The 26,751-nt window shown below is 37.5% G+C and overlaps 2 protein-coding genes across 13 annotated transcripts in view; one reads left to right on the top strand and one right to left on the bottom strand.

Moving 5' to 3' along the window:
* lactbl1b (lactamase, beta-like 1b) overlaps positions 1-6,110 on the top strand; it is a 39,679-nt gene extending 33,569 nt beyond the window's left edge. For all 12 annotated transcript variants that reach the window (XM_087273818.1, XM_087273810.1, XM_087273817.1 and 9 more), the window contains 2 exons: positions 1,212-1,317; positions 4,206-6,110. In XM_087273818.1, the coding sequence (XP_087129944.1) occupies positions 1,212-1,317; positions 4,206-5,184 (1,085 nt within the window). In that variant the 3' untranslated portion in view covers positions 5,185-6,110. The remainder of the gene's footprint in view (positions 1-1,211; positions 1,318-4,205) is intronic.
* A 1,147-nt stretch (positions 6,111-7,257) lies between these two features.
* nmur3 (neuromedin U receptor 3) lies at positions 7,258-25,750 on the bottom strand. Its single transcript, XM_087273820.1, has 4 exons — positions 25,478-25,750; positions 25,316-25,398; positions 23,002-23,967; positions 7,258-11,292 (listed from the first exon to the last, which is right to left on the bottom strand). Exons 3-4 carry the CDS (start codon positions 23,867-23,869, stop codon positions 10,982-10,984), a joined length of 1,179 nt encoding a protein of 392 aa, XP_087129946.1. The 5' UTR covers positions 23,870-23,967; positions 25,316-25,398; positions 25,478-25,750; the 3' UTR covers positions 7,258-10,981.
* Between the last annotated feature and the right edge of the window lie 1,001 nt (positions 25,751-26,751).

Here is a 26,751-nt window from a genome sequence, read left to right as displayed (position 1 = left end):
TAGAAGCCTGAAGAGCCTTCATGCATTTATTTTTCTTTATCCATATTGACTCTTGTTGATTGGACAGGACAGGGTTTAAGCCAAATATCTGATAATTCAATATTTTTTTATGCTCAGGCAATCCATTTTTGTTTAAAGGGATAGTTCACCAAAAAATGAATTACTCATTCTCATGTTGTTCCCATTCTCTAAAGCATTCATTCTTCTTCTGAACAAAAATGAATATATTTTTGATGAAATTTGAGAACCTTCATAGACAGCAACTGTCCAAAGATGTTCAAAGTTCAGAAAATAAACCAATAACAGTTTTAAAACATTGTCATTTCAGTAGTACGGAGCTCCAAGAAAACCTTTTTGTACAAAAAAAAACAGTAAAAACCATGTTTACCAATGTTTTCCACATCAAATTTACTACAAAAAATTCTATGCTTGTGCTTGCGGACTACTGACCTGAGGCAGGGAGAAGATGTTTACAGTTTTTTTTTTTTTTTTTTTTTTTACACAAAAGTGTTTTTGGAGCTTTGTTAGAAGAAATCTCTGATTAGAAGTCTCTGATTAGGATGCTAATTTAACATAAAAGACAACAACAGAGCAATTTCGAATATGATTGTTTGGTTCTCATTAACAGTAGTGAATAAAATTTTTGTTCAGTTATTTCTGTGCAACTCAGTCTCTTCTGAAATGATTTGTAGGTGGACTGGAGGAGGAAAAAACTACTTGCCATTTTACATCACTTTAATTGTCTGCCAAACATAAAACAAGTTTAAAATCCTCAATATCAGCTAAATTAGAAAAAGAAACACATTTCTGAAAGATATCAAAGGTTGTTATATCTGTTGTTTTGTTATTTCTAAACCTATGATAACCTTCTACAAAGGTCTATGCTAATATGTTGAACCACTTTTTTCACAAAGATTTTACAGTTTATGATGACATTCAGATTCACAATGACCTAAAGAATCGATAGATCATAGAATCAAGATCATGATTTCCTGACAAACTGTTTTCAAGCCACTTCCTTGTTGAAAGTTTGGTTTTCTGAACATTTATGCATAATTTGTTTGCTTTGACTTGTTTAAAAAAAGATCAATTTCCCTAAGCTGCAAACTTTCATATGACTAAAACAAATAGCTTTTTAAATGAGCAATAACATTCCTTTGGGCATAAAAACAACCTAATTATTCATTACTCTCCTACTGGATTGTCCCCAGGTCTACCTCGAAGACTCCGTGGGACTAACTTACTGTGGAAAGGCAAGACCAAGACTGCAATCAACCTCCTACAAGATGATGTGCTCGTAGCAGATCCGGGGACCAAGTACGTTTCTGCCAAATTTATTTTAGCTGGTTATCTGTTCTTGCCAGATACTTTAAATTATCCTTATCTCATGTATGCCCCATTGAAAAGCTTATAGACCATGATGATGATGATAATAGATTTTTTACTGTCTCTTAATAACATTCCTTTAAGGTACATTTGAGAAAAGAAGGGTAAAGTTTTATTTGGATGGTCTCTTTAAAGTGTCTCAAATGTGCATTATAAAATGTCATAGTTGGTTTTGGTGGTCCCCAACAATGGCCTGATATGCATACAAGGTCAAAAACACTTTCATAGTCTTAATACGCATTTATTTTTACCTAATTATCTCAACAACTGACATATGAATTGTTTAGCGATTCATTTCAAAACCCAAACCCCTCCTTTGTGGGATGCTAATTAGCAATGATTGGTCTGATGAGATCTGTTGTGATTGGTCGACTGTGTGCAGCATGAGTCGGAAACTGCCCCATGGCGCACTTACACACATTTTGTTGATTATAAGTTGCAACAATATGCCATCTAAGGGTGCTTTCACACTTTGTTCAATTGCCTGGTCCAAACCCAAGTTTGATTGTCTCCTCTTGCCAACTTCTTGACTGGTTTGTGTTGGCACTGTCTTTTTTTTTTCTATACCCCGGTACGGTTGCCTCATCAACCTGCTGTTCTGTGTACCGCTATTGCCAGGTGATGGCCATGAAAGCCAAGGCACCAAAATTAAAATAAGTAAGCACATTACTGTCATTCTGCTTTTACTGAATCTTTTGGTTTTGTTACCAAGGTGCTACACAGACATGCACACACGAATGAACGTTATGAAAACTAATGTTTGTTGTGAAGTTGGTGGTTCATTTCCATTATTTGATATGTTTGCATTCACATCAGAATTGAACCGTTCCAGAGTTTGTGCGTACCCTACCCCAGACCACCTCTTTCAGATGGGCTCAGGTACAGTTCCCAGGTGTGCACCCGAGGTCAGAAGACAGCGCTCACACTAGCTAAACATACCTAACTCTGACATCAAATTACTCTGAGTGCGGATCAGATGTGCTAGTGTGAAAGCACCCTAGTTTAGAATGTAAGTAGACTGTAAGGTCAGGAGGGTTGGGATTAGGGTTAGTGTAAGGATGCTTTCACACTTTGATAGCCTGGTCTGAACCCAAGTTTGATTGCTCCCTCCCTCCACGTTCTCAGCTGGTCTGTGTTCACACCGTCTTTTTTCTTTCTGAACTCTGGTACGCTTGCGTCATTGAGCTACTGTTGTGTGTACAGCTGTTGCAACATGAAAGTCAAGGTGCCAAAATGGAAATAAGTATGCACATTACGGTCATTCTGCTTTTACTGAATGTTTTGGTTTTGGGAACATACAGAGAGCGGTTTGCGTCTATCTGCTGCAGAAATATTAAAAACCTTTAAAACATCACGCAATGTCTGCAGAAGTTATTTTTGGAAGACACAAGCAGACATTATCAATGTGTTTGCACTGGGTCAGTCCCGCATGTTCCCTAGGTAATGTTGCGTGATACACAGAGATACTGTATGCACACACAAATTAATGTTAGGAAAACAAAAATTTGTTTAACAGTTGGTGGTTGACTTCCATTATTTGGTACTATTGCATTTATATGAAAAGTCAACCAGACCAGAGTTCAGGTGAACCGTATCCAAAACCACCTCTTTAAGGCAGACTTGAGTATGGTTTGTGGGTGCGCAACTGAGCTCAGAAGACAGCCGTCAATCTAAACGTACTGAAATCTGACCTTAAATGAACTCAGGTGCAGACCAAAAATGCTAGTGTGAAAGCATCCTAATTCTGAGTGTTACGTGTTTTATGATGTTAAAATGGGATGCTGTAACATTTAAGTGAGACAGGTGTAATGTGTGCGACAGATCAATAATGAGGCAAGGTTCAGTTACTCTCATTTAAAGCTTTTACTCTATAATTGAATTGAAACATGTAACAATAATAAATGGGGGAGAAAAAACAAACAAACATTTATAATTATTATCTTTAAACAAGAACAACGAGTGTAAGCCAAATCAAAGAAATTAACAAAACAAAACAATCCTTAAATCTAATGTCTAAACTAGGCGTCAAAAAAGAAACACAAATAAAAAACCGAGATCTTCAGTGTGTACGACACCCGAACTAAACTAATCAAACTACAAAACTCAAAAATACACGGGTGGCAAAACACTCAAACTAATCTAACAAAACATCAATCTAAACTAAAACAAAACAAACCGGATAAGTCCGTTAAATCTTAGTTTAGAATCACACAACCATCATCATATGTTACTTAAAGCCAACAAAGTTCAACAAGCAACTCGAATTATCACAGTAACTGAGAGATCACAAAATAGACGAAGCATTTGCACAAACAAATTGCGTGGAGCACAAAGGGTACGCCGAGGCAGGGCGCACACCACACACTGGACTGACAGGGCTTTAAATACTTGCGGCTCGTCCTGGGATTGGTGGAACCGGAGAGCGTCATAATGATGATGGACAGAATAATAAACCAATAAGAAACCTAGGGTTGAGCAAACGGAGAGGAGGGTGAAAAAAAACAGGAAAAAAAAAAACATAAATCATAACACTGAGTTAGACTATAAGTACACTGTAAAGTTAAGAAGGTGTGGATTAGGGTTAGGGTTAGTGTAAGTTAACAAAAAGTTTCCAGCAAAGTTTTTTGTAGGCAGGAGAAAGTCTTATGATGGAGCAGTGTCAGCAAATGTCAAGAAAATAATCTGCTAATATTCTAATGAAAAAAAAAAAGTTCCTATGTAGCTACATTTAAATTCAACAAAATGTGCAAAATGGACCATCAAAATAAAGTTTCCTTGAAGAAGGCCTAATAAACTTTTCTCTTCGATTTCTCTATTAGGTGCCACTACAGCAATCTGGCCTTCTCTTTGCTTGCCCATATCCTTTCTGAGAGGGTTGCAGGTGTCAATTACCAGAGATGGGTCACAGATAACATTCTCAGCAGGTTGGGAATGGAGGACACTGGGTTTGACATTAACCCTGGCATCCAAAGTCAAATGGCTGTAGGTGTGTACGCCAGTGGCCAACCGGCGCCCCTTTATGATTTGGGCTGGTATCGCCCGTCAGGACAGATGTATTCGACTGCTGCTGACTTGGCAAAATTATCAATGATGTTATTGGGAGCGTATCATCGCAAAATATTGGAACCCGACACGTTGAAAATCATGCTAACCCCTGTGTTTCGCTGTGACAAAGACTACTTCGCCAATCGCACAGGTACACCATGGGAGGTCAACGAACAGAAGGGATATGAGGTACTACGTAAAGATGGCGATCTGGATGGCTACTCCGCTACATTCTCTCTGGTGCCTCGGCTTAAGCTTGGATTGGTTGTGTTAATGGCAGGAACGCGGCCGCAGAACCAGGATATTATTTCGAAGGCTTATTCTTACATCATTCCTGCAATGGAGAAGGCGTTTAGGGAGGCCAAGCGGTATCTTACTCCTCCTCCAGATCCTGCACCCTATGTGGGATTTTACACTTACGGCAACATCACGTTTTATGAGATTAAAGCAGGGCCAGATGGTGTCTTGATCATGCAGCAGTTTGGACCTCAAATTGAGGATCTCATCCCGGAGCGTTACCGGACCATAAAATTGAATTACCTAGTGGAACGGGTATTTAGAGTCGTTTTCGAGAAGGAGTATCCCTGCGTTTTACGTGTCAACACTGCATCTGTATCCCTCGAAGCCCAAGATGGGCAGCTTTTTAACTTTTACGTCTTTGATAAGAAAGGTGTATCTCCAGGATTTGATGCTCCAGGGCTCAACACATATAATGTGATTAGAATATCCCGCAAACCCACCTTCTCTAATTGAGGATGATACAGTTTATTTATGAAAGAACTTTATCTTGGAGAGAAAGTGATAACAGATGATGTTTACCACATTGTTTTCCCGAAAAATAGCTTGTTTACCCTGTGAGGATCTCGGAATAACCTATTTTTGCACATTTATGTCCATAAAGATTTCGATGTTCTTCCTATGTATGCATACATGTATAAAAAACATATTGAATGTTGTATTCGTATGAATCTAACACTATGAATGATTTTTTGAAGCAATATGTCATTATTAACACAACAGGCTCTTTATGGAGGCCCAGTTAAGTTTATTGGACATACTTCACAATAGTTAATGTGTTTACTAACATAAACTAAAAATAAACAATACTTGTACATACACATTTAACAGTTACTATTGCATTAATAAAATGTAAAGTCGACTAGACTAGCATTGTTAACTGCATTTTCATTGACTAACCTATTGTTCATGTTAGTAAATATATTATCTACCATAAACTAATGCAACGTCATTGTAAAATGTTATCTCTTTATTGGTCTCCTTTTTGCATTTTCTGTGCCATTGAAACCGAATTTGCAGTTTTTTATGACCAAATAGACTTTTATGCAAATTACGTCTTTTCTATGTGGGAGCATGAACATCTTGAATTATTAATCATCAAAAGGTCAACGAAACTCCTCAAAAAGACCAAGTATGACAGTCATATTGATTGTAAATTATACAACTCATGTCTAAGCATTTTAATTTCAGACTTTTAGACTTTATTCTTGGGTTTTCGGTCTCCAGTGTTTTGGAAGCATGAGTGGAAGTTTAGTGTGACCACACTGACCACTTCTGATTAATATTATAATAATATTATTGTGCTTCTTAAAATTGTGCTGATTTATTCACCCTCATGTCGTTCCAATCTTCTGAAAATAAATGAGACATTTTTAATCAAATCTAAGATATTTCTGTCCACCTATTTCTGAAAAAATACAGTACTCATATAAATGATCAGTAAACAGTGTTTACAGCTTGTGAGATGTGTTAATGGACGCTCAAGCAGCTTGCTTTATGAGTGAGAACCAATGAGGTTCATTCTTGCATGTCACATGGTATATCTGAGCTTCTGTAAGAACCAATGAGGACTGTTTTTGCATGTGAAGCAGGTGTAGTTTATCTAATTGTATCAAATACATCCCAGGAGCTACATTTTTTTTTTTTTTTTTGCAGTTTTTGTTTTCACAAATCCACCAGAGGCTGCTGTGTATACTTTTTGAAATCTCAAATGTTTCTTGCAAGTGGCATTTGCACCTGCTTGTCTAGCATAAATTAACCCGAGGCCGATGTCGACTGACTGACTGATGTCAACTGACTGATTACCCCACTTGCCCCCTTCCCTAAACCCAACTGATAGTGTTTTACAAAGCACTAATTGACCAACGCCCACCCACTTCCCTAAACTGAACTGAGTGTTTGAAATAGTAATGACTGACCAACACCCACCCACTTCCCTAAACCGAACCGAGTTTTTTCCAAACCAATGATTGACCAACACCCACCCACTTCCCTAAACCGAACCAAGTGTTTTCAAACGCTTCGATTGACCCCCTTACCAAGTTTCCTAAACAAACCAATAGTTGTTAAAAAGTTATCCACATTCTCACCCTGTTATTTACTTATTTATTTTATTTTTTGGCTTTCGTTTTTTGTGTTACCTGCTTTCTGGAACTGTTCTTCAAAGCGGTCGAACCTTTGTCATCAGTAAACTCCTCTCTGCTTAAGTCAGTGGACAACGTAAAAACGGCATGCATATGGAGGTAAGCGGTTTGCTGCTAGCGCAAAAAACCAACATAATACCGCCTAGTAGCATTCATTTTAAAGACAGAATGCGGCCATATATACTTCTGGCTACGTAATTCGTGATCTCCAGTAATGTAAATAAGGGTACCATTTTTAGAATGAGCCTATTTTGAAAAATCCACAACGTGATCTTGCTTTTTCAAAATTCTTGAGTTATACCCCTCGTTTCATGAATCATTTTCATTCTCTTTATAAATGTGTTTGTGAAAAGATAACACCTAGAAAGAAAGAAGAAACTATGTGAGAAGGCAATTAAGTTTATTTTTTCACAATTATTTGCTTAGGCTTAGTTTGTACAGCAGAATAAATACATTTATTTACAACAAAAATACAGCAGCAATATTCAGGCAAACACACAACACTTTATGTATCAATAGACTCATAATTGTATTATTAGGAGGAAAACATTATTTATGAAGACGCACTCTAAAACTGACAGCTTTTTAATATATAGTGCAACATATATGCGTTATAATTGCAAAGTATTTTTGTTTCATTTATGATATTAGTGTTACGCTTATTAATTTCCCCCTCTCCCTCCTCTCTCTCTCATGTACTATAAATTACACTTATCAAAATCTTCCCTCAAGACAGCTACCCGTTCACCTCTTATTTATGTCACAGTAGGATGAAGCTGCTAGATTAAACTGTCAACAAGCCAAGGTCAGTAGAATGGAAAAGAAACCAATAACGAGCAACGTTCACTTCATCTAAAAGTAAAGCCAGAAGAGTCACAATCCACCGTTACTAGAAATATTCCTATTCTCATAATACAGTATTCTAGTAAAGCACTTTTGGCACACTTACATTTCTAAACCAACAATGAAAGTCCGTAATTGCGACAATTAAGCCAGAATTGTCCTGGCACATTACATTCTCGTACCGCACAAGCCCCTACAGTTAATTGAAGCATAAAAATACACACTTTTCTCATAATAGTCTGTAAGATTAACGAGTCGTGCTGCACTTATTGTACTGTGTGTTTTTCTGATGACTCCCTTCTGGTGTGAAGTGTGCTGCTTCCTCTCTAGTGCTGGAGAAAAATAAATCAAGGGAGCGATGTGTGTTTTCCCTCTGTTTATGACACAAATGACAAAAAGAGCAGCTCGTTCCCATCAAGACTGACAGCGCTTGTTTTGGAACGGATATTGTCAAATGGCATATAATATACAACATGTGACTTTTTAAATGACACAGACTCTTTTTTTTTTCTTTCCTTGGATGGATGGATGGATGGATGGATGGATACAAACATACAAACATACATACATATATACATACATACACTGTCCTGTAAAATCTACAGTAACTTACAGGCAGGATTTCGCCAGTAACTTACTCTAAAACAATTACAGAAAAAAAATTATTTATATTTACACAACCATTTATCTTGCGGTACATGTATTTACAGAACTACATGTATATCTTTACTGTATGATATACAGTAATTATTACAATGCCACTTTAAAATACAGCAACACGCTGCAAAACTGTTGAACTAACTGAAATTGATTGTGGAACCCAGTTTTTTTGCACCCCAACTCTCTAAAGCCAATGTCACACTGCACTTTTCGTCCTGTAGACTTCCATTCATACGCATACAAATGCTACAGACCGGAAAGTTAAGCTTGTGTGAAAAGATATTTTTTATATCGCTACCTTGCAAAGGTTGCTGAACTCTGACCTGCAAAGTCCAATCGAAAATGAAAACAAAACTCGCATTTTTCTTGAACCTTTCCTATTATCTATTGACTCACCTCTTATTATATTATACGATAGATAGATTATTTACTGTATTTACATTTACGGCGCCATTTATCTTACTGTATATGCATTTACAGAATTGTATTTACTGTAGAATATACAGTAAATTTCACAATGACTTTAAAATATGCCCATAAAATACAGTAACATGCTACAGTAGCATAACTGTCCAACAGTAAAATACAGTTCATATTTCAGCTAAATACTGTGTAATTATTCATTCTAGTAACAGTGTAGTAATCTACATTAATGCATCATCTTAATGAATAAAGCATAATTAGACAACCCAGGCTCATTGTGATTACGTACCCCTATATATATTATTGTAATGTGCAAATCGTGCCTGCTGTTCTCGTGTAAATCTACTAGAGGCCGCTGTTGACTGACTGACTGACTGACCAACTGAATGATACCCTCCCCCTCCCTTTTCCCTAAACACAACCAAGACCTCGTTTACAGTTAGGTCTTGATGCCCAATTCTGATTTGTTGCCTACAGTATATCTGATTTTTTTTGCCTGTCTGCTTACATGTTTTTTTAACTGTGACCCATATCCAATTAATTTGTTTACACTTGCTATAGTATACTATATTTACAGCGGGTTCTAGCATCTGCACCACACTAGTCACAATGAAAGAAATTGTCTTTCTTTCAGCTCTGCGAAATATGCAAAGTTGGGCCAACTTTAAAATGATTTTGAGGCGGAGGAGGAAGAAAAGGGCCGTCATCGCAGCTTGCACCTATAGTTTACATATGATGTCTTCCACCATTCAGAGGAATTTGTGGGTACGAGAGAGATCTCATGTCTAATGGGAGCAAATAGTGGGGACTGACCCCTTTCCTCCTCCATGTTTCCTCTGTTGTTTTGTTACCGCATTGGCATCTTCACACACCTTCCTTCTTCGTCATTAAACCTTGGAGAAGTACCATATTGACGCAAGTTTAATGACGTACAAAATGGAATGCCTCAATAAATCTGATCTGCCTGTTTACATGATGGTCGCATAGTCACATATCCCATTAATATCTGATTTATTTCCACAAATGAAGGAGGCCTGAAACTGATATCTGAATATCCGAATGCATGCATTTTTGTTTTGGTGTTTACACAGTCATAGAACAGATCCGATCTGTGTCACATTTGAGCAAAAAATCTAAATTGGGTCATATTTAACTGGCAGTAAACAGGACCCAATAGTATTTTAAAAAAGCACATATTGGCCAGCGCCCACCCTCTTCTCTAAACCCAACCGCAGTGTTTTCAAAAGCAATCCAGAAAAAGAAAAGCCCCCTAATTTTACCACATTTTTATATTTTACCACATTCACACCCTTTTATTTACGTGTTTATTTTATTTTTTGGATTCTGTTTTTGTCTGATCTGCATTCTGCAACTGTTCTTCACCAAATTCAAACCCCATCGTCGCGGTCGACTTTTCTCTGCATCTCAAGTACGCCGGCGTATGTGTTAAGCTACCAGACAAACTGGTAACGGCAGAAAAGCAGTCTACATGCAGGTAAGCAGTGATCTAGTAAGCGCAAAAAGGAATGGCATCATACCACTACGTAGAGTTCATTTTAAAGATGAAATGCAGCCATGCGTAGCTCTGGATACATAATTCGTAATTTCCAGCAACTCTACATTTCCAGAATGAGCCTATATTAGAATTATAGAGGAGCTGAACTTGACTTGCCTTATGACACAAACAGAATTATACAGAAGATTTGATACAGACCTCAATCCATGTGTTTTAAACAATTGTTCAGTTTCATCTTTAATTGGATGCATAGTAGCATTTTGTCATCTGATGATTCAATGACCTTGTTGTTGCTTGTTCTTTCCACTAATGGAACTGCAATATTGACCATGAATGGGCTTAATAGGCACTCCTACAGAACGGTATTTCATTTTCATTCATACTTTAAATTTTGATGACACGACCGTGCTGTTTAATCATCATCTTCCAAAGGCCAAGTCCATATCAATCCAAACCCATTTACCTGTCCATTAACATGTGGTTTCAGTCAATACCGTAGTGTTTACAGGCATGCTTCACATCTTCTGTTTCTATTCTTGGAGTGAATAGCACAATGCCGTGTGAGTGCGCAGAGTATGTTGTCTCACATCAAAGCATATCATTCATTCATTCCCTTCCTCCCGCTGCTGATAATGACAAAAGGAAAAGGCCATGTGTGTTCCTGCTCTTATCCAGTCCGTTTGAAATCAGTCGGGGGGTCTTTGGGTATGATGTAAAAAGGCATGGAATCATTACGTGAGGATCTAGTTGACAGGCGACTGCACACCAGCGCTTGAAACCGTTCCCGGAAGCGGCTGGAAAGCAGGTTGTAGATTATGGGGTTTACAGCTGAACTGAGGTAGAAGAGCACGCCGGAGATTATGTGCACATATTCAAAGATGTTATGCATGTGGTCTGTCCAACTGGTGATGAAGCTCCATAAGAGCCGGTCGATGTGGAACGGAGCCCAGCAGATGGCAAACACTAATACCACCACAACTAAAGAGAGAGAACGAGAGAGAGATCAAGTAAATCAATGTTACAATCAGCTGTGGAAGTGAGCATTCACTGATATGTCTTTGGAATATTTTATTTTGATTGGTTGGTTGCTGTCAGAGTTATGTTTATGCTAGTAACAGTGTCTCATTTTAAACCATACTCTTTTTTTCATAGATGCATTTATCGTAAAGAATTTCTTGAGAAAAGTAGTTATATTTGATAGGTTGTGTTGTTGTGGAATCTATAATGATCTTCTCAAAGAGTTCCAGTTATCATAACAGCTTTGAGAGAGACAATACGCTTATTTCATGCTACCGCATTTTTAGAAAACGAAATTGAGGCTGGAGTAGGAAGAAAAGAAGTATAGGGTCAGCACTGTAGACATTGCAACAACATGCTGTGGACTACAAACCTCTAGCTGTTGCCGCGATTTCAAAGTGCAGAAATGGTGTAAACATTACTTTAATGTCAATTAGTTAAGTTTAATTTAATTTAGCACACCCTCGTGTTATCTGTAATAGTGTTAGTGCCAGTACTAACATTTTAAAAACATCCATTTCCTGCTAACATTTAAGCGCTGTTAACACCAGTACTCAACAGAAATGACTGTGTCTGGCCTTGAAAGTCATCAGTTCACTGCTCTTCCCTGAGTGCAAACAGATACACGGACACTGGAACGTTAAAAATCCATGAAGATCAGTTGATTCATCAGCGGATTTATTCATGCACTCTGTAAACATCTGCAAAGAGCAGTGAACTGATGACCTTCACAGCCAATCACAATCATTTCTGTTGAGCACTGGTGAATGCTATGGAAAATCAGCGGTGTTAAAAAAAGCGCTCAACGGTGGTTAAATGTTAGCAGGAAATTGTCTTTTTTTTTTCAGTACCAAAATTCAGGACAGTGACAAGTTACTGAACTGATTCTTTCACTCTATATGACTTGAGTTTGATGAATGATATCTAAAACAAGTTTAGAAAAGTGAACTTTAGCTGGTGCCATTTCCCTTAACTTAGCTGAAAATGAGGTCCGATATCCCTTTTATTTTCACTATTGGGTCACTCGGAAAGTGGTGAAATTATAAATTTGTGTCACTTTCTCTTCGCTGATAAGATATACAGCCAGGTACAAAGACGTGGACATCGTTCCTGTGTGACTCCAGGTGATACTTCTTACTTCCCACTGCAGCCTCGCTTTCACCTTTAAAAGGGTGACCATGTGAAATCAGTCTATGGTCTGCAAGACTTTACACCATCACCTCTGTTCAGATCTGTTTGCAGATCGTCCTTTATAGCTTTTTCCTTATAATTTTTTATGAGACCAAACCAGTGTTACTATCAAAAAATTACATTTGCTGTTTGTTCAAACTACTTATTTAAATTGAGCTGAAACAACACAGTTCTTGAGTTTTTGGAGAAACTTAATTGTTTTTTGTTCAATTCACTTAAATTTGTAAAAACTAATTAAATATTTAATTTGTTTATGATGTCACAACTCAAATTGATTGTGCGGAACTCAGTATTACTGTACCCTAACTCTCTAAAGCTGCGACCACACTGCAATTTTCACCCTATAGACTTCCCTTCATACACAAGCAAATGCTGCAGACTGGAAAAGAAAGCTCATGCGAAATGTTTCACAGATTGATGCACTGCCAAGTTTAAGCTTAGTGAACTTTGATCTGCAAAACTGCTGCACGTGATGGCATGAGATCAATAGAAGATCAAAACATCACCTCTGTGTACGGAAAATTAAAATGTCTATATTTTAATGTCTAATCATCTTGTTTAATACCACCCCATTTTGCAGCGCTGTAAGACAGAAATTCATAGGGTCAAAATTTTGTGTGACCACAGCCTTACTTGGCCTTTTTTCTTGGACCTTTCCCAAACACCTGCATCCATTATCTGATGACTCATCCCAACCTCTTATTATATTGGTGGAGTACAGCTAACTCATATGGTTTGATGCTTTATGTCAAATGCAGGTGTTAGCTCATCTTAACCCTCTCATTATCCTTCGTTCAGCTACTGGTGTTTTGCAACTCCTATATAATTACATTGTCAAAAGCACTTTTTGCTCCCCATACTACATAAAAAAATGATATTGATTCCTGATAAATTACAGCAGAATATAGATTATTAAACCCATTGATTTATTGACTAGCTGATACTGTACTTAATAACTGAAATTGACTTAAAACCATGATCATACCTGCCAAGTTTTCTTTGATTCAGATAGTTCTTTTAGCGTGGGAATAAAACCTGTCTCACATTGTGCAATTTTGAATTATCCTATATGATTGTAGCTTGTATGAACATGATTCACATGTCACACTGTAAGATGCCATATGTCATGAAATCAGATTAAATGACAATGAACCCTTATTTTACAAGTTAATGATGTGTTTAGTGGTCATCATAATCTTAAATCCTTGAAAGTTTTAATTATTTAGATTTTTTTTTTTAAACATATGAACATTTGTATGCATTTATGAATGTATTATATCATCTTTGCGTCAAATTACAAAAACGAATTACCGCTTATGCAAGGTGTTTCTAATGCAGCATCTAATGCAGGACAGTACATTTGACGTTATTCTCTTTGGCTGCCGTCATCATTCATTCATTAATTTTCTTGTCGGCTTAGTCCCTTTATTAATCTGGTGTTGCCACAGCGGAATGAACCGCCAACTTATCCAGCACGTTTTTACGCAGCGGATGCCTTTCCAGTCGCAACCCATCTCTGGGAAACATCCACACACTCATACACTACGGACAATTTAGCCTATTCAATTCACCTGTACTGCATGTCTTTTGACTGTGGGGGAAACCAAAGCACCCGGAGGAAACCCACGCGAACGCAGGAAGAACATGCAAATTCCACACAGAAACGCCAACTGAGCCGAGGTTCAAACCAGCGACCTTCTTGCTGTAAGGTGACAGCACTACCTACTGCGCCACTACGTCGCCACTGCCGTCATCACACTTTTTTTTTCTTTTCTGAAAGGCTTGATCATACTATCATAGAGTTTTTCTTTTATTATTACAGCAAATAAGATTGTGTAAAGATTCTTCCTTCTGAAGTGATCCATCAGAGCAAGCATAATCAATACAGCATACATTTTACTCATTAAACAAACTGTTTCAGCATTCTCCTGAGCTGCTTGAAGTCCCTAACCTGATTTCATCAAGTGAGACATATTTCTGGATCAACATCTATGTTGATGCTGGAACATTTACATTTAGTCATTTAGCAGACGCTTTTGTCCAATTCAATTCAATTCAATTCAGCTTTATTTGTATAGCGCTTTTACAATGTAGATTGTGTCAAAGCAGCTTCACATAAATGGTCATAGTAACTGGAACAGTGTGGTTCAGTAACTGGAACAGTGTGGTTCAGGTTTTAGTGTTTAAGTTCAGTTCAGTTCAGTTTAGCTCAGTTCAGTGTGATTTAATCATTACTGAGAGTTCAAACACTGAAGAGCCAATTCATTGATGCGTAGCTCTACCAATCCTGAACCATGCGAGGCAGTGGCGACAGCGGAGAGGGAAAAAAAACTTCACCTGATGGGAGTGAAGAAAAAAACCCAGCAACTTACAATTGAGGAGGTATTCAACGATTCAACAAGAAGAGGTAATGCATACATACAAGAAGTGCTAGTTATTCAATTTCTTTGTCCTCATAAAATTTAATGCTAGAGTAGGATTTTTTTTTTTTTTTTGAGAGAGAGAGAGAGAGGGGGGAAGGAGAGTGAGAGAAATTGCTTCATTTTGGTATTATTCACTGGGGTTCAGGTGTTCTTGAAAGAGATGGGTCTTTATTTGTCATTTGAAAATTACCAGTGTATCTGCAGTTTGCATCGGAATGGGAAGATCATTCCACCAGCGAGGAACATTAAATGAAAAGGTTTTGGAAAGTGACTTACTTTCCAATTGGAAAGTAATCTCCAATTTCCAACTTACTTTCCAATTGTTGTTCCAACTGAACCAGAATTAAGGGATAAAATTACTGTTTACTGTATAAGCTTTAGGGTTTGGTTTTGTATAAGGTTTTATATAAGTTTAGGCTTACGGTTGGGTTTATGCACTTCTACATGATTGTTATCTAACAATTATCCCCCTTTGATTTTCGGAAAATTTTACAGTTGTGGTTGCGTTTAGGAGAAAAGAATAGTTATAGATTACGTTTTTGAACAAAAAAATAAATAAAGTTCCAGGATCAACATACTGTAGATGTTAATCAAGGATTGCATCGTATTTGACAAAATCATAGCATGTGGTTGAAGTTGTAACACTCCTGTTCTTGGTTCTTGGTTTGACTTTCGTGTCTGAAAACATCTGAGAAGCTTGTTTATTTATTTGATCCACACTACAAAACATGAGGGAATGCAACTCGCCCTGATGTAGATTCCCTGTTAAACAAAATGTCCAAAAATAGCATTCACTCCTTACCTAGTGCTAACATCAGGTTTCCTAGGTGAATGTAGGGATGGAAGTCATGTGATATACTTCCCTAGAAACTGCTTCCCTGGCCAGCAACCACAAATAGCTGGGTATGTTGCAGATTTCTATTCAGGGTTACAAAGTATTAAATCAATAGAAAATAACGCAAAAATGAATCAACATACTAGGTAATTTAGAATTACAATAAACAAACAAAAAAAAAAAAAGGAAAGGAGTAATAAATTACAAAGCAGGCCACTATATGTAGCTACATCAAAGACTCCTTTCTCTCCTTATCTGGGGCTTCCGATTGTAATTCACCTTTAAAGTTTCAGAATTTATTTTATTTTTTTAGATTTTAACAGATCTATGTTTGTTGACTATCAGTTTTGACATTGTTAGCAGCAGTCAGCCTAATTTTGTGGATAAAACTGGATAATTTTGACCTTTTGTCAGCTAATATCATCTTCCAAGTTTAAAGTCAATATTGGGGCAGGATCAAAATCTGTGACATAGCGCCGATCTGCCTGCATAAAATAATAATAATAATAATAATGATGATGATGATGATGATGATGATGATGATGATAATGATAATAATAATAATAATAATAATAATAATAATAATAATAATAATAATAATAATAATTCCTTACATTTATATAGTGCTTTTCTGGGCTCTCAAATTGCTTTACATGTTTTTGGGGAGAATCTCCTCATCCACCACCAGTGTGCAGCATCCACTTGGATGACATGACACAGCCATATTACAGCTGACCGCACACCACACACCAGCTGATTGGTGGAGGGAAGAGCGATGAAGCCAATTATAATGTGGGCATGGTTAGGAGGCCATGATTGACAGAGGCCAGTGGGAAAATTTGGCCAGGATGCCAGGGAATAAACCCCTACTCTTTTTCAAACGACATCCTTGGATTTTAATGACCACAGAGAGTCAGTACCTCGGATTAACGTCTCATCCGAAAGACGGTGCTCACTGAGTCCCCATCACAATACTGGAGCTTTAGGACCCACACAGACTGCAGGTTGAGTGCCCCCTGTTGGCTTCACTAACACCACTTCTGGCAGCAACCTAGCTCCCATGTGGTCTCCCATTCAGGTACTTGGCTTCAATGAGCAACCATGTGAGAGTTGCAGAGAGCTAGCTGCCGGCATTATTATTCATAGCTGAGTTTTCCTATCCTATGAGAACAGCACATGCTTTCTGAAGGCAAGGCAGACCTGCCAAACTGTGATACCGCGTCCGCACACGGCACGAAGTATTTAACTGTTCATGAAGGCTCGCATGTATCATTCACATGTATGATGTGCCGGCAGCTACAGGACAATGGCGCCAGTGCACACACCAGCTATAGGGGAGTGGAAAGACAGTGAAAGAGCCAATTCATTGGCTGTAGAGCCAATGATGACAGATATGCCAGCCTATAGAAACATCCTATTGAATAAAAATAGATTGATTTTTCATTGATTTATGATTTATAGTTTTATGTTTGAGTAAAACATTATTGTTGTTTCCTCCGGGTGCTCCGGTTTCCCCTACAAGTCCAAAGACATGCGGTACAGGTGAATTGGGTAAGCTAAAATGTCCGTAGTGTATTTGTGTGAATGAGTGTGTATGGGTGTTTCCCAGTACTGGGTTGCAGCTGGAAGGGCATCTGCTGTGTAATACATATGCTGGATAAGTTGGCGGTTCATTCCACTGTGGCAACCCCTGATTAATAAAGGGACTACGCCTGAAAATAAAAAAAAATTATAAATGGTTAACAAAAACTTTTTTATTTGTAGATTATCATCTTGTACTGAGTAATTGTTCACCAAAAAATAATAATAATAATAATTTTTTTCACAAAGACTTTAAGGTCTGGCCTGCTTATTTTGTAATTATCATAATCATTTTCATATCAGTAACATTATATGAGATTGGGTTGTGAAAATCACCTCAGAGGATGGACGGCTTTTGCCATGGTTTTATACATGCAAACAGACTATTTCATGGCTTATTTTTGGTTGCAAAGAAGCAAACTGCACAAGGGACAGTAGCAATGAAACATTATCTGAAGCTTTGGTCAGGAAGAGGTTTACATAATTATTAAATCTGTTCTTAAAAATTGACTACTTAACCAGTGATGAAATATTTATAACAGGGGCTAAATGAAACGTATTCAAGATATTGATAAAAGTGCATCAAAGAATGAATGGAGCACTTCCGGTACATTTTATTTCCGGATTTTGCAACCTCAGCCTATTGTCAGTGACTGAAACCATCAAACTGACTTCATAAAAGGACTGTCATTCCAACGCAATCTCACGGCAATTCGTAACTTTTTGATTTAGTGGCTATTCAGATGAATTCGTACGATCTAATTCAAACAATTTAGTACGATTTGCTCATCACCCAATGATGGTTGAGGTTAGGGGTGAAGTTGGGTGCCATGCCTCCTTTTTAAAATCGCATATTCATACAACTGAACTTACATATTATACACATTATATGAGATTGGGTTTAGAAAATCGCCTCAGAGGATGGACAGCTTTTGCCATGGCTTTGTACATTCTAACAGATTATTTCATGGCTTGTCTGGTTCACAGAGAGGGTTAATTCCATTCAATATCATTTTAAAGTCTGTTTATCACAGGACAAATTCCTCCAAAGAAGCAAACTGCAAAAGTTACATTATAGCCATGAAACATCATCTGCAGCTGAGGTTGGGAAGAAGTTTAGATTTTCAACCATTAAATCTATTCATAAAAAAGACTACTTAACTAGCCATGAACTATTTATAACAGGCTAAATGAAACGTGTTTATGATATTAATAAAAGTGAATATAAGAATGAATGGAGCACTTCCGGCACATTTTATTTACAGTATTTCCGACCTCAGCCTATTGCCAGTGGCCGAAACCATCACGTCAACAGAAGGACCGTCATTTCAAACTCTGAAGCAAATGACCAGATTTTGATTGAAGATTAACAAAAACTTTTTTTTCAGTGGATTGACTAGCGCCGATTATTTGTTCATTTCAGTTACATCATTTGAGATTGGGTTGTGAAAATTATTTCAGAGGATGGACAGCTTTTGCCATGGCTTTATACGTTCTAACAGACTATCTCATGGCTTGTTTGGTTCACAGAGTGGGTTAATTGCATATGCCATTTTGAAGTCTGTTTTTCACAGGCAAAATCTTCCAAAGAAGCAAACTGTACCAGTGAAAGCAATGAAACATTATCTGAAGTTTTAGTCAGGAAGAGGTTTACATTTTCAACCAATCATTAAACCTATTCATAAAAAGGACTACTCAACCAGCCGTGAACTATTTATAACAGGCTAAATGAAACGTATTCATGATATTGATAAAAGTGCATCAAAGAATGAATGAAGCACTTCCGGTACATTTCGTTTCCAGCATTTGCGACCTCCGCCTATTGTCAGTGACATTAAAACAGTAGGAATTGTTAGGTTGCAATCTATCAGTAAAACAGTGAGTCATGCAGGCTGTGATTCAGAGAACACCGCAGGTCTTCTGATTTTTACATTTCTATCAGTACAAAGGACAGATTTTCACTTTTATAAAAGACAGATTTTTGTTAAATCATGATGCCAGCTTTAAAATCAAGAGGCAATTTCCTTTTCGAGATTAAAAGCAATGCTTAAGCATCTCTCTCATGAGCTTACACTTGAGTCTCTAATTGAATAGCTTTAATGGTGAGTAATTTGTGCCATAGTGCACTTTGCAATTGTGTGCACGCACGATGTATAAAAGCAGATGAAAGTGTCTTGCTTCAAGGTCCTATTCATGATGATGGCCATGGTGACGATAACACCTGCCAAAAACTGAAAGATGCTCTTGGAACAGTAACATTGCTGTTAGGGGAAGGCATAGAGAAGATGTAAAACATTGTGTGTGCGTGTGTGTGGTTTTAAGTGAGTATTTGGCTAAAGATTTCACCGCTCCAATGTAAACACCATCCAAATGGATGTTTTTCAGAAGTAATGCTCAACATGCTTTACATTGGGATATGGAATTGCTTTGTCACTGGATTAAGGAAACTGCTAATTTAGATTTGCCATAATTATGTGAAAAATAAACAAAGGGAATTAAGACTCTAGTTTGAAATGACAAAGATTATCCAAATCCTAAATAGATATTTCGCAGCTTGCATATTTGGATGGCCTTGGTCCAGAACAAGCTTGTACCCTATGGTTCTACTGTGTTTCAAACAGGATTTCAGTGATTCTAATGCACCTTGTGAGATCAGGGAATGAGATCGCAGCTTGCATATTTGGATGGCCTTGGTCCAGAACAAGCTTGTCCCCTATGGTTCTACTCTGTTTCAAACAGGATTTCAGTGATTCTAATGCACCTTGTGAGATCGGGGAGTGAGGTTTACCTGCATCTCTCTCATTAGCTGCCCTCTGCTACACAAACATCAGTACGTGACAACAGGGGAATGAGAATGTGTTGGAAAAAAACCCAATAGGTTACACTTTAATTGGATGTTCACCTTTAGACATCGTGTTGACTCTAACTTTGCAACTAACTCTTATTTTTAGAGAAAGAAAGTTTAGATGTGCTTCTAAATATATAATATTGAGCATTAAAGTGCAAGTGAAATCAAAATTACAGTGAGCTCAATCTTGACTGGCAGATGTGTGATATATAAATGCTGTTTTTTTTAAAGGGGAGGAGCTTCAGTTGAAATTAAGTCAGACATCGAACAAAACACACTGTAGAAAATGCTGGGTTCCTCACAATTGATTTGTGCTGGGGCAACTTCAACAGATTAAGTTAGCTTTTACAAATTTTAGTTGTTTAAACATAAAATAGTTAAATTGTCCTCCAAATAAACTCAAGAATTGTGCTGTTTGAACAAACAACAAACATCATTTTCTGAGTGCAGCAAGTTTACTGTTATGTTTATAAACAGAGATATCTACAGTGTAACACTTTTATTTATTTTTATTATTATTATAATTTTTTTTTTTTTGCTAAAGTAAGGGAGATTTCTCAATAATATTTAAGCTAAAAATAAATGAGATTAAAAATATTTACCTGTAGCTCAGCGCACGTTATTTTTGATGTTCGGTCATAAAGTATACAGCTTAACATATAAAAAAAATGCTCAGCTTCAATTGATTAATAATTTAGAACTTTTCTTCCAAAGTTAAAATGACAAATTCAGAGTATTAGTCATTCAGAGCGTTACATATAATTAAGGTTAGGCCTGCTTTTTTTTTTTTTTTTTTTTTTTTGATAAATGTAATAATTTTCAAATGATTCATATTTTAAGAATTCAAATCTCCAGTGTGTAAAATGGATAGTTTTCCTATCAGATTGGGTTGGGGCATAACTTTTCAGGATTATCAGTTCTGACATATGATATTGTGTTTGTTTGAAATATTGCAGGATGTATGACGTGTAAAGCTTGATTGCAACAACCAATGGCTTTCTTGAAATTTATCAGAGACTGACCCCAGACATAATTTTCTATTATGAATGACCTCCATTAACCCTGTTCAATAACACATTGGCAGAAGGTGCACTCAAAAAATGACTTTTGCTGCTTGTTCAAGGTATTTTTTGTGTTATTTGGATACAACTTAATTGTTTTATGTTTAGTCCACTCCAAATAACTGTTAACTTAATCGATTTGTATTGGGACATATGAAGTAATTGTGTGGAACTGGGCATTATTTACAGTGTTGATTAGGTTTTTAACTGTATGAAAAGCACAAAACTTTTAGGCAAAATTTGTCACTTTTAAAAAACAACTTGAACATTTTACTTGAGGGGTGGTTTAATCTTACACATGCATTTGTTTTACCTTCAACCAAAGATTCCCATAATATAAGACACTTAAGTCTGCGGTGAACGGTTTAGAAATTATGAGTGATTTTGCACCTTTGATTATGGTAGCGCCACCATCAGGTCACATTATAGATGGGCTTGGCAATATAAGTTTAAGGCAGTTTTTCCCAACCCTGTTCCTGAAGGCACACCAACAGTACACATTTTCAACCTCTTCCTAATCAAACGAGAAGAGTGTAAATGGAGGTCAGAGGCTGCTCCAAGTGGGTTGGCCTTCGAGCTCCAAGTGGGCTGTTCAAACCTGGAGTTTCTATTTCTTTAATGTCTTGTACAATATTGTGCTTTATGAATGTCTACACCTACCCCAACCCTAAACACAACCTCACAGTAACCTGATGTGTTTTATTAACATCTACACCTACCCCAACCCTAAACCCAACCTCACAGTAATCTGTGTTTTATTAACGTCTACACCTACCCCAAACCTAAACCCAACCTCACAGTATTCTGTGTTTTATTAACGTCTACGCCTACCCCAACCCTAAACCCAACCTCACAGTAATCTATGTTTTATTAACGTCTACACCTACCCCAAACCTAAACCCAACCTCACAGTAATCTGTGTTTTATTAACGTCTACGCCTACCCCAACCCTAAACCCAACCTCACAGTAATCTGTGTTTTATTAACGTCTACACCTACCCCAAACCTAAACCCAACCTCACAGTAATCTGTGTTTTATTAACGTCTACGCCTACCCCAACCCTAAACCCAACCTCACAGTAATCTGTGTTTTATTAACGTCTACGCCTACCCCAACCCTAAACCCAACCTCACAGTAATCTGTGTTTTATTAATCTCTACGCCTACCCCAAACCTAAACCCAACCTCACAGTAATCTGTGTTTTATTAACGTCTACGCCTACCCCGAACCTAAACCCAACCTCACAGTAATCTGTGTTTTATTAACGTCTACGCCTACCCCGAACCTAAACCCAACCTCACAGTATTCTGTGTTTTATTAATCTCTACGCCTACCCCAAACCTAAACTCACAGTAATCTGTGTTTTATTTATCAACCTACTTGTGGTTTAAGTCCCTCTTACTCTGAGGTTACCCAACCTGCTTGCCGTGTAAATACCTCCCACTTGGAGGTCTCCGGGCTGCAGCGATACCTACTTAAATCAAACACACCTAAATGAACTCATCAGAACATAAGAAGAGACCAAAACCTGAAGTTAATGATTGAGATAAGTGAGACCTCCAAAATATTTACTGCTGGTGTGCCTCCAGGAACATGGTGGGAAAACACTCATTTAAAAACCACATTTGGTGAAAATCCTGACAATTACAGTAGGGTTTGAGTTTTACACGCTTGAATACTGCTGAAATAGCATTACATATTCACTGTACTAACAGCAGGCCATCACTTACAGTGCATCTTGGTGACCTGCCTTCTCCGTCTGCTGTCCAGATGGATTTTCCAGCTGTCGTTGCTGTGATTGCTTCCCAGCTTGTCCTTTTTCTGCTTCTGCCCTCTGCCAAGCGTCAGACCGATCATCAGATACAGCACGCTGATCATCATCATGGGAACAAAGTAGAAGAGCACAGTTGTGATCTGGATCACCAAGTTGTACATCCATTTGGGCTTGAGCAGGTTGCAGGTAGCCGATTCCTGAACCCTCTCCGGCAGATACTGATACTGCAGGCCATGGAGGGAGGTGTTCGGGACGGCGCAGAGCAGAGACATAGCCCAAACCCCAGCGATGACCCTTCGAGCGTGCTTGTTGGTGATGGCGTAACGGGTTTTGAGCGGGTGAATCACAGCTATGTATCGCTCCACACTTAGCACTGTGACGTTTAACACGGAAGCAAAGCAAACTGTTTCGAACAAGAAGATTTTAAAGCAGCAGATGCTCTCGCCGAAGGGAAAAGGGTAGTTTTGCCAAAGTTCGTAGATTTCCAGAGGCATCCCGAAGAGTAGCACTAGAAGATCGGAGATGGCCAGGCTAAAGAGATACAAGTTGGTGGGAGTTTGCATTTTTCGATCTTTAGTGATTACAGCGCAGGTCAGGAGGTTTCCTAAGACCCCGGTCATGAAGATGAGGATGTAAGTACAGGTTACAGGGAAGAAGAACGGAGATCGTCTTGGGCCCAGAAGCTTAAACAGAACTTCATCAATGGTCTGAAGGTAACAGTGTGCACTGTCATTTCCAGTGAAGTTGAACGTACTGCTGTTGCAGAACTCATAATCCTGGTCTGATGTATTCACAGACTCGCAAAGGCAGATCAGGGCCATCATAGGAATCCAAGGGTGATTAAATAAGGTTAAATGAGCCTGTCTTGAGTCAGCGCTGAAACTGCTACCTCCTGCATTGTTTCTTCTGCATGATGGAAGACCTGTGTTAAACAGATTAGTACAGGGAGGTACAGGCTATAAGTACAGACATGAAGGATATACTGCAGTGGGGGTATAGCAGACAGAAATGGAAACTTATTTTTTGCATTTTATTATGATTTTTTTCAGCAGTTCTGAATTTATTATACAGTATATTTTACTATATATTTATTTATAACTGAATGTTCTCTAGGGTGACGGGGTGGCAAAGTTGGTAGTACTGAATGAATTATGTATGAGTGTGAATGTGTGTGGAAGTTGGCGGTTCATTCCGCTGTGGCGACACCAGATTAATAAATGGACTAAGCCGAAAAGAAAATAAATGAATGAATGTTCTCTAGGGTGACACGGAGGCTCAGTGTTTGAAACTACAATTACAACAGATTAAAACAAGTGTTATTTAAAACAAGTCAAAGAAAAGGGACTGTACTTGAACTAACCAACTCTCTTTTTTTGTTTTATTTAATTTTTTTTTTCTTTTTTGGGGGGACGGGGTTTGTCTTATACTAAAAATTATAGGATGGTTTGTCTCAATTTGTATTAGGGTAATCGATGTCATCTGCTCTCAACCTGATTCAACTGGTTTGAGGAAGATGACAGCTGTTTTATTAACCAGCATAGTGTTCTTTTCTAGCTACTACAGCCACACAGTGTCTGCCTGGTCATATCCATCATCTACATTTGCTGATAAAATTCAGACTTGCTGCTGACTAGCTTCGAGCTGAAAAACCATGTCAAAACAGATGTCATATAACAGGGAACACTAACCTTATCAAATGGATAACATAACCCATGGTAATACAATCCATTAGAAGAGTTTTAAAAATGCCCCATTTGTCTGACCAATTTCCCAATATTTAAGAGGTCCTGACACTCATTTGTCTCTCTTTACCTAATGTACCACATTTACTGGACTCAATCTGAATGTAATCAATCTCAATCTGAAACGCTTACTGTACGGTGGATCGCCACGAGCCAGTAACTGCATACCTTCTATACTATAACCTTCATTTGCCATTAATAATAAAGCAAAAAATTGATCATTCGAAACAATCATACTATTAAAAAGCAATATAAATTCAATTTTGAATATTGATGCGATACAACCCTAGTAAACAAAACAAAAAATAAAAAATAAACATTAAATACACACTGCATACAGTTTATAAGCCTTTAAAAACATTTAGATATTTGTTTTTTATATAGTAATTTCGATGTGTATTTTGGATTTATTAGCCACACAAACGACTGAATGTGAGTTTACAAATCTAACATGAATAAATGATTCATGATTCAATAAATAAATTAAGCGTTTCGTGTTGTAAAGTTAGCAAATGCAGAAACACGCACCTTTCCAGCGTCTTCAGTGCACGCGCCGTGCCGCATCCAGACTTGTGCTTAACTTCATGATGACCACCGGGCACGCAATTATGCTAAAATAATCGATGTAATCAATCACTATTTGCAAAACTATAATCGTGCAGTGATGACAGGTGCTTCCAGAGCCTGTGCCTTCACTGAGTTGCTCGGATGATGGGTCTTTGCGGTAAGACGCACCCGAACATCCAATGAGATGATGACAGACTGAGGGCTTTCATCCTTCTCACTCTTCGCTTCTCTTGGGTTTCACCGGCAAATCAAACGGCTTTTGCCTTTGATTGTTTATGCGTTCGTTGTTTTCAAGTGGATTCAGTGCACCAGGCAAGAAGGAGGCAATTGATGATGGATAGGTGCGCGCGCGCGTGTCCGTGTCCATCCTCAGATTTTCTCGTTCAGGAGAGTGGTGTAACAGGTTGAGCTTCAACGCGTTGAATTTTGGTTTATTTTGGTTTAATTAAAGTTAAGAATTTATAGATTAAACTGTGCAAATTAACTTTGAGATGAAAAAAGTGCTCTTGTTGTAATATTGATTTAAAAACTTGAACTGAAACTACTGGAAAGATCTGGATGAGGCGCAAAACAGCATATTACAATGCTTTCTGGAATATTATGTGATACTGACGAAACTGAACTGAATATACATCATCATGCAATAATACACTACATTTAAAATTGTGCATAATTATATTTACGTGTTAAATTATCAGAACACGTTCTATTGCATGGAATGTCAAAAACTATTAATTTTAAAAGTAAAAAAACTATTACAGGTCAGAATATGTTATTTAATATCTAAATACATATAACTGTTACAATGAATGATTGTGGAATGTTAATTTACGCATATTTTAACAGAAACATTTAACATTATTCTTCATCCCAAAACTTATTTTCAACAATTGATATTTAAGTATCTACTAATTTAAGTAACCATTAGCTTATTTTCTCCTTATTATAAAGATATTGTGTAATTATTTATTCTTTATCTCAAATCTTACCCAATAACTAAACCAAAATGCTTATGTACTATCTATTAATAAGCAGCAAATTAATACTTTATATAACTAAAACTCTTAGTTTGCTAATAGCAAGAAATGCATACCTTAAAGTGGACATTTATGCAAAAATAATGTTTATAAGGGGTTTAAACACAGTTAAGTGGCAACAATGTGTGCATACAGACAGCCTCTAATGGTAAAGTGTATTTATTTTTATTTCTTCTAATCACACTCGATAAAAAAAAACACTGCAAAAACACTTTGATTGACATTCTCCTGTTGAACATGTCATCAGAGGGGGGAAGTCCCAACCTTTGGTGATTAGTAACGATTTAAATGAGAAAACATTAGTCCTGTTTTGAATCTGCAGCTGAGGCATAGGCTGCATGCGGAATCACATACTTCCAT

Source organism: Danio rerio, chromosome 11 (genome assembly GCF_052040795.2).
Source record: "Danio rerio strain M-AB ecotype USA chromosome 11, GRCz13ab, whole genome shotgun sequence".
Taxonomy (NCBI): domain Eukaryota; kingdom Metazoa; phylum Chordata; class Actinopteri; order Cypriniformes; family Danionidae; genus Danio; species Danio rerio.
Note: the sequence above shows the minus strand (reverse complement) of the source record. Positions and strands in the feature narration are given on the sequence as shown.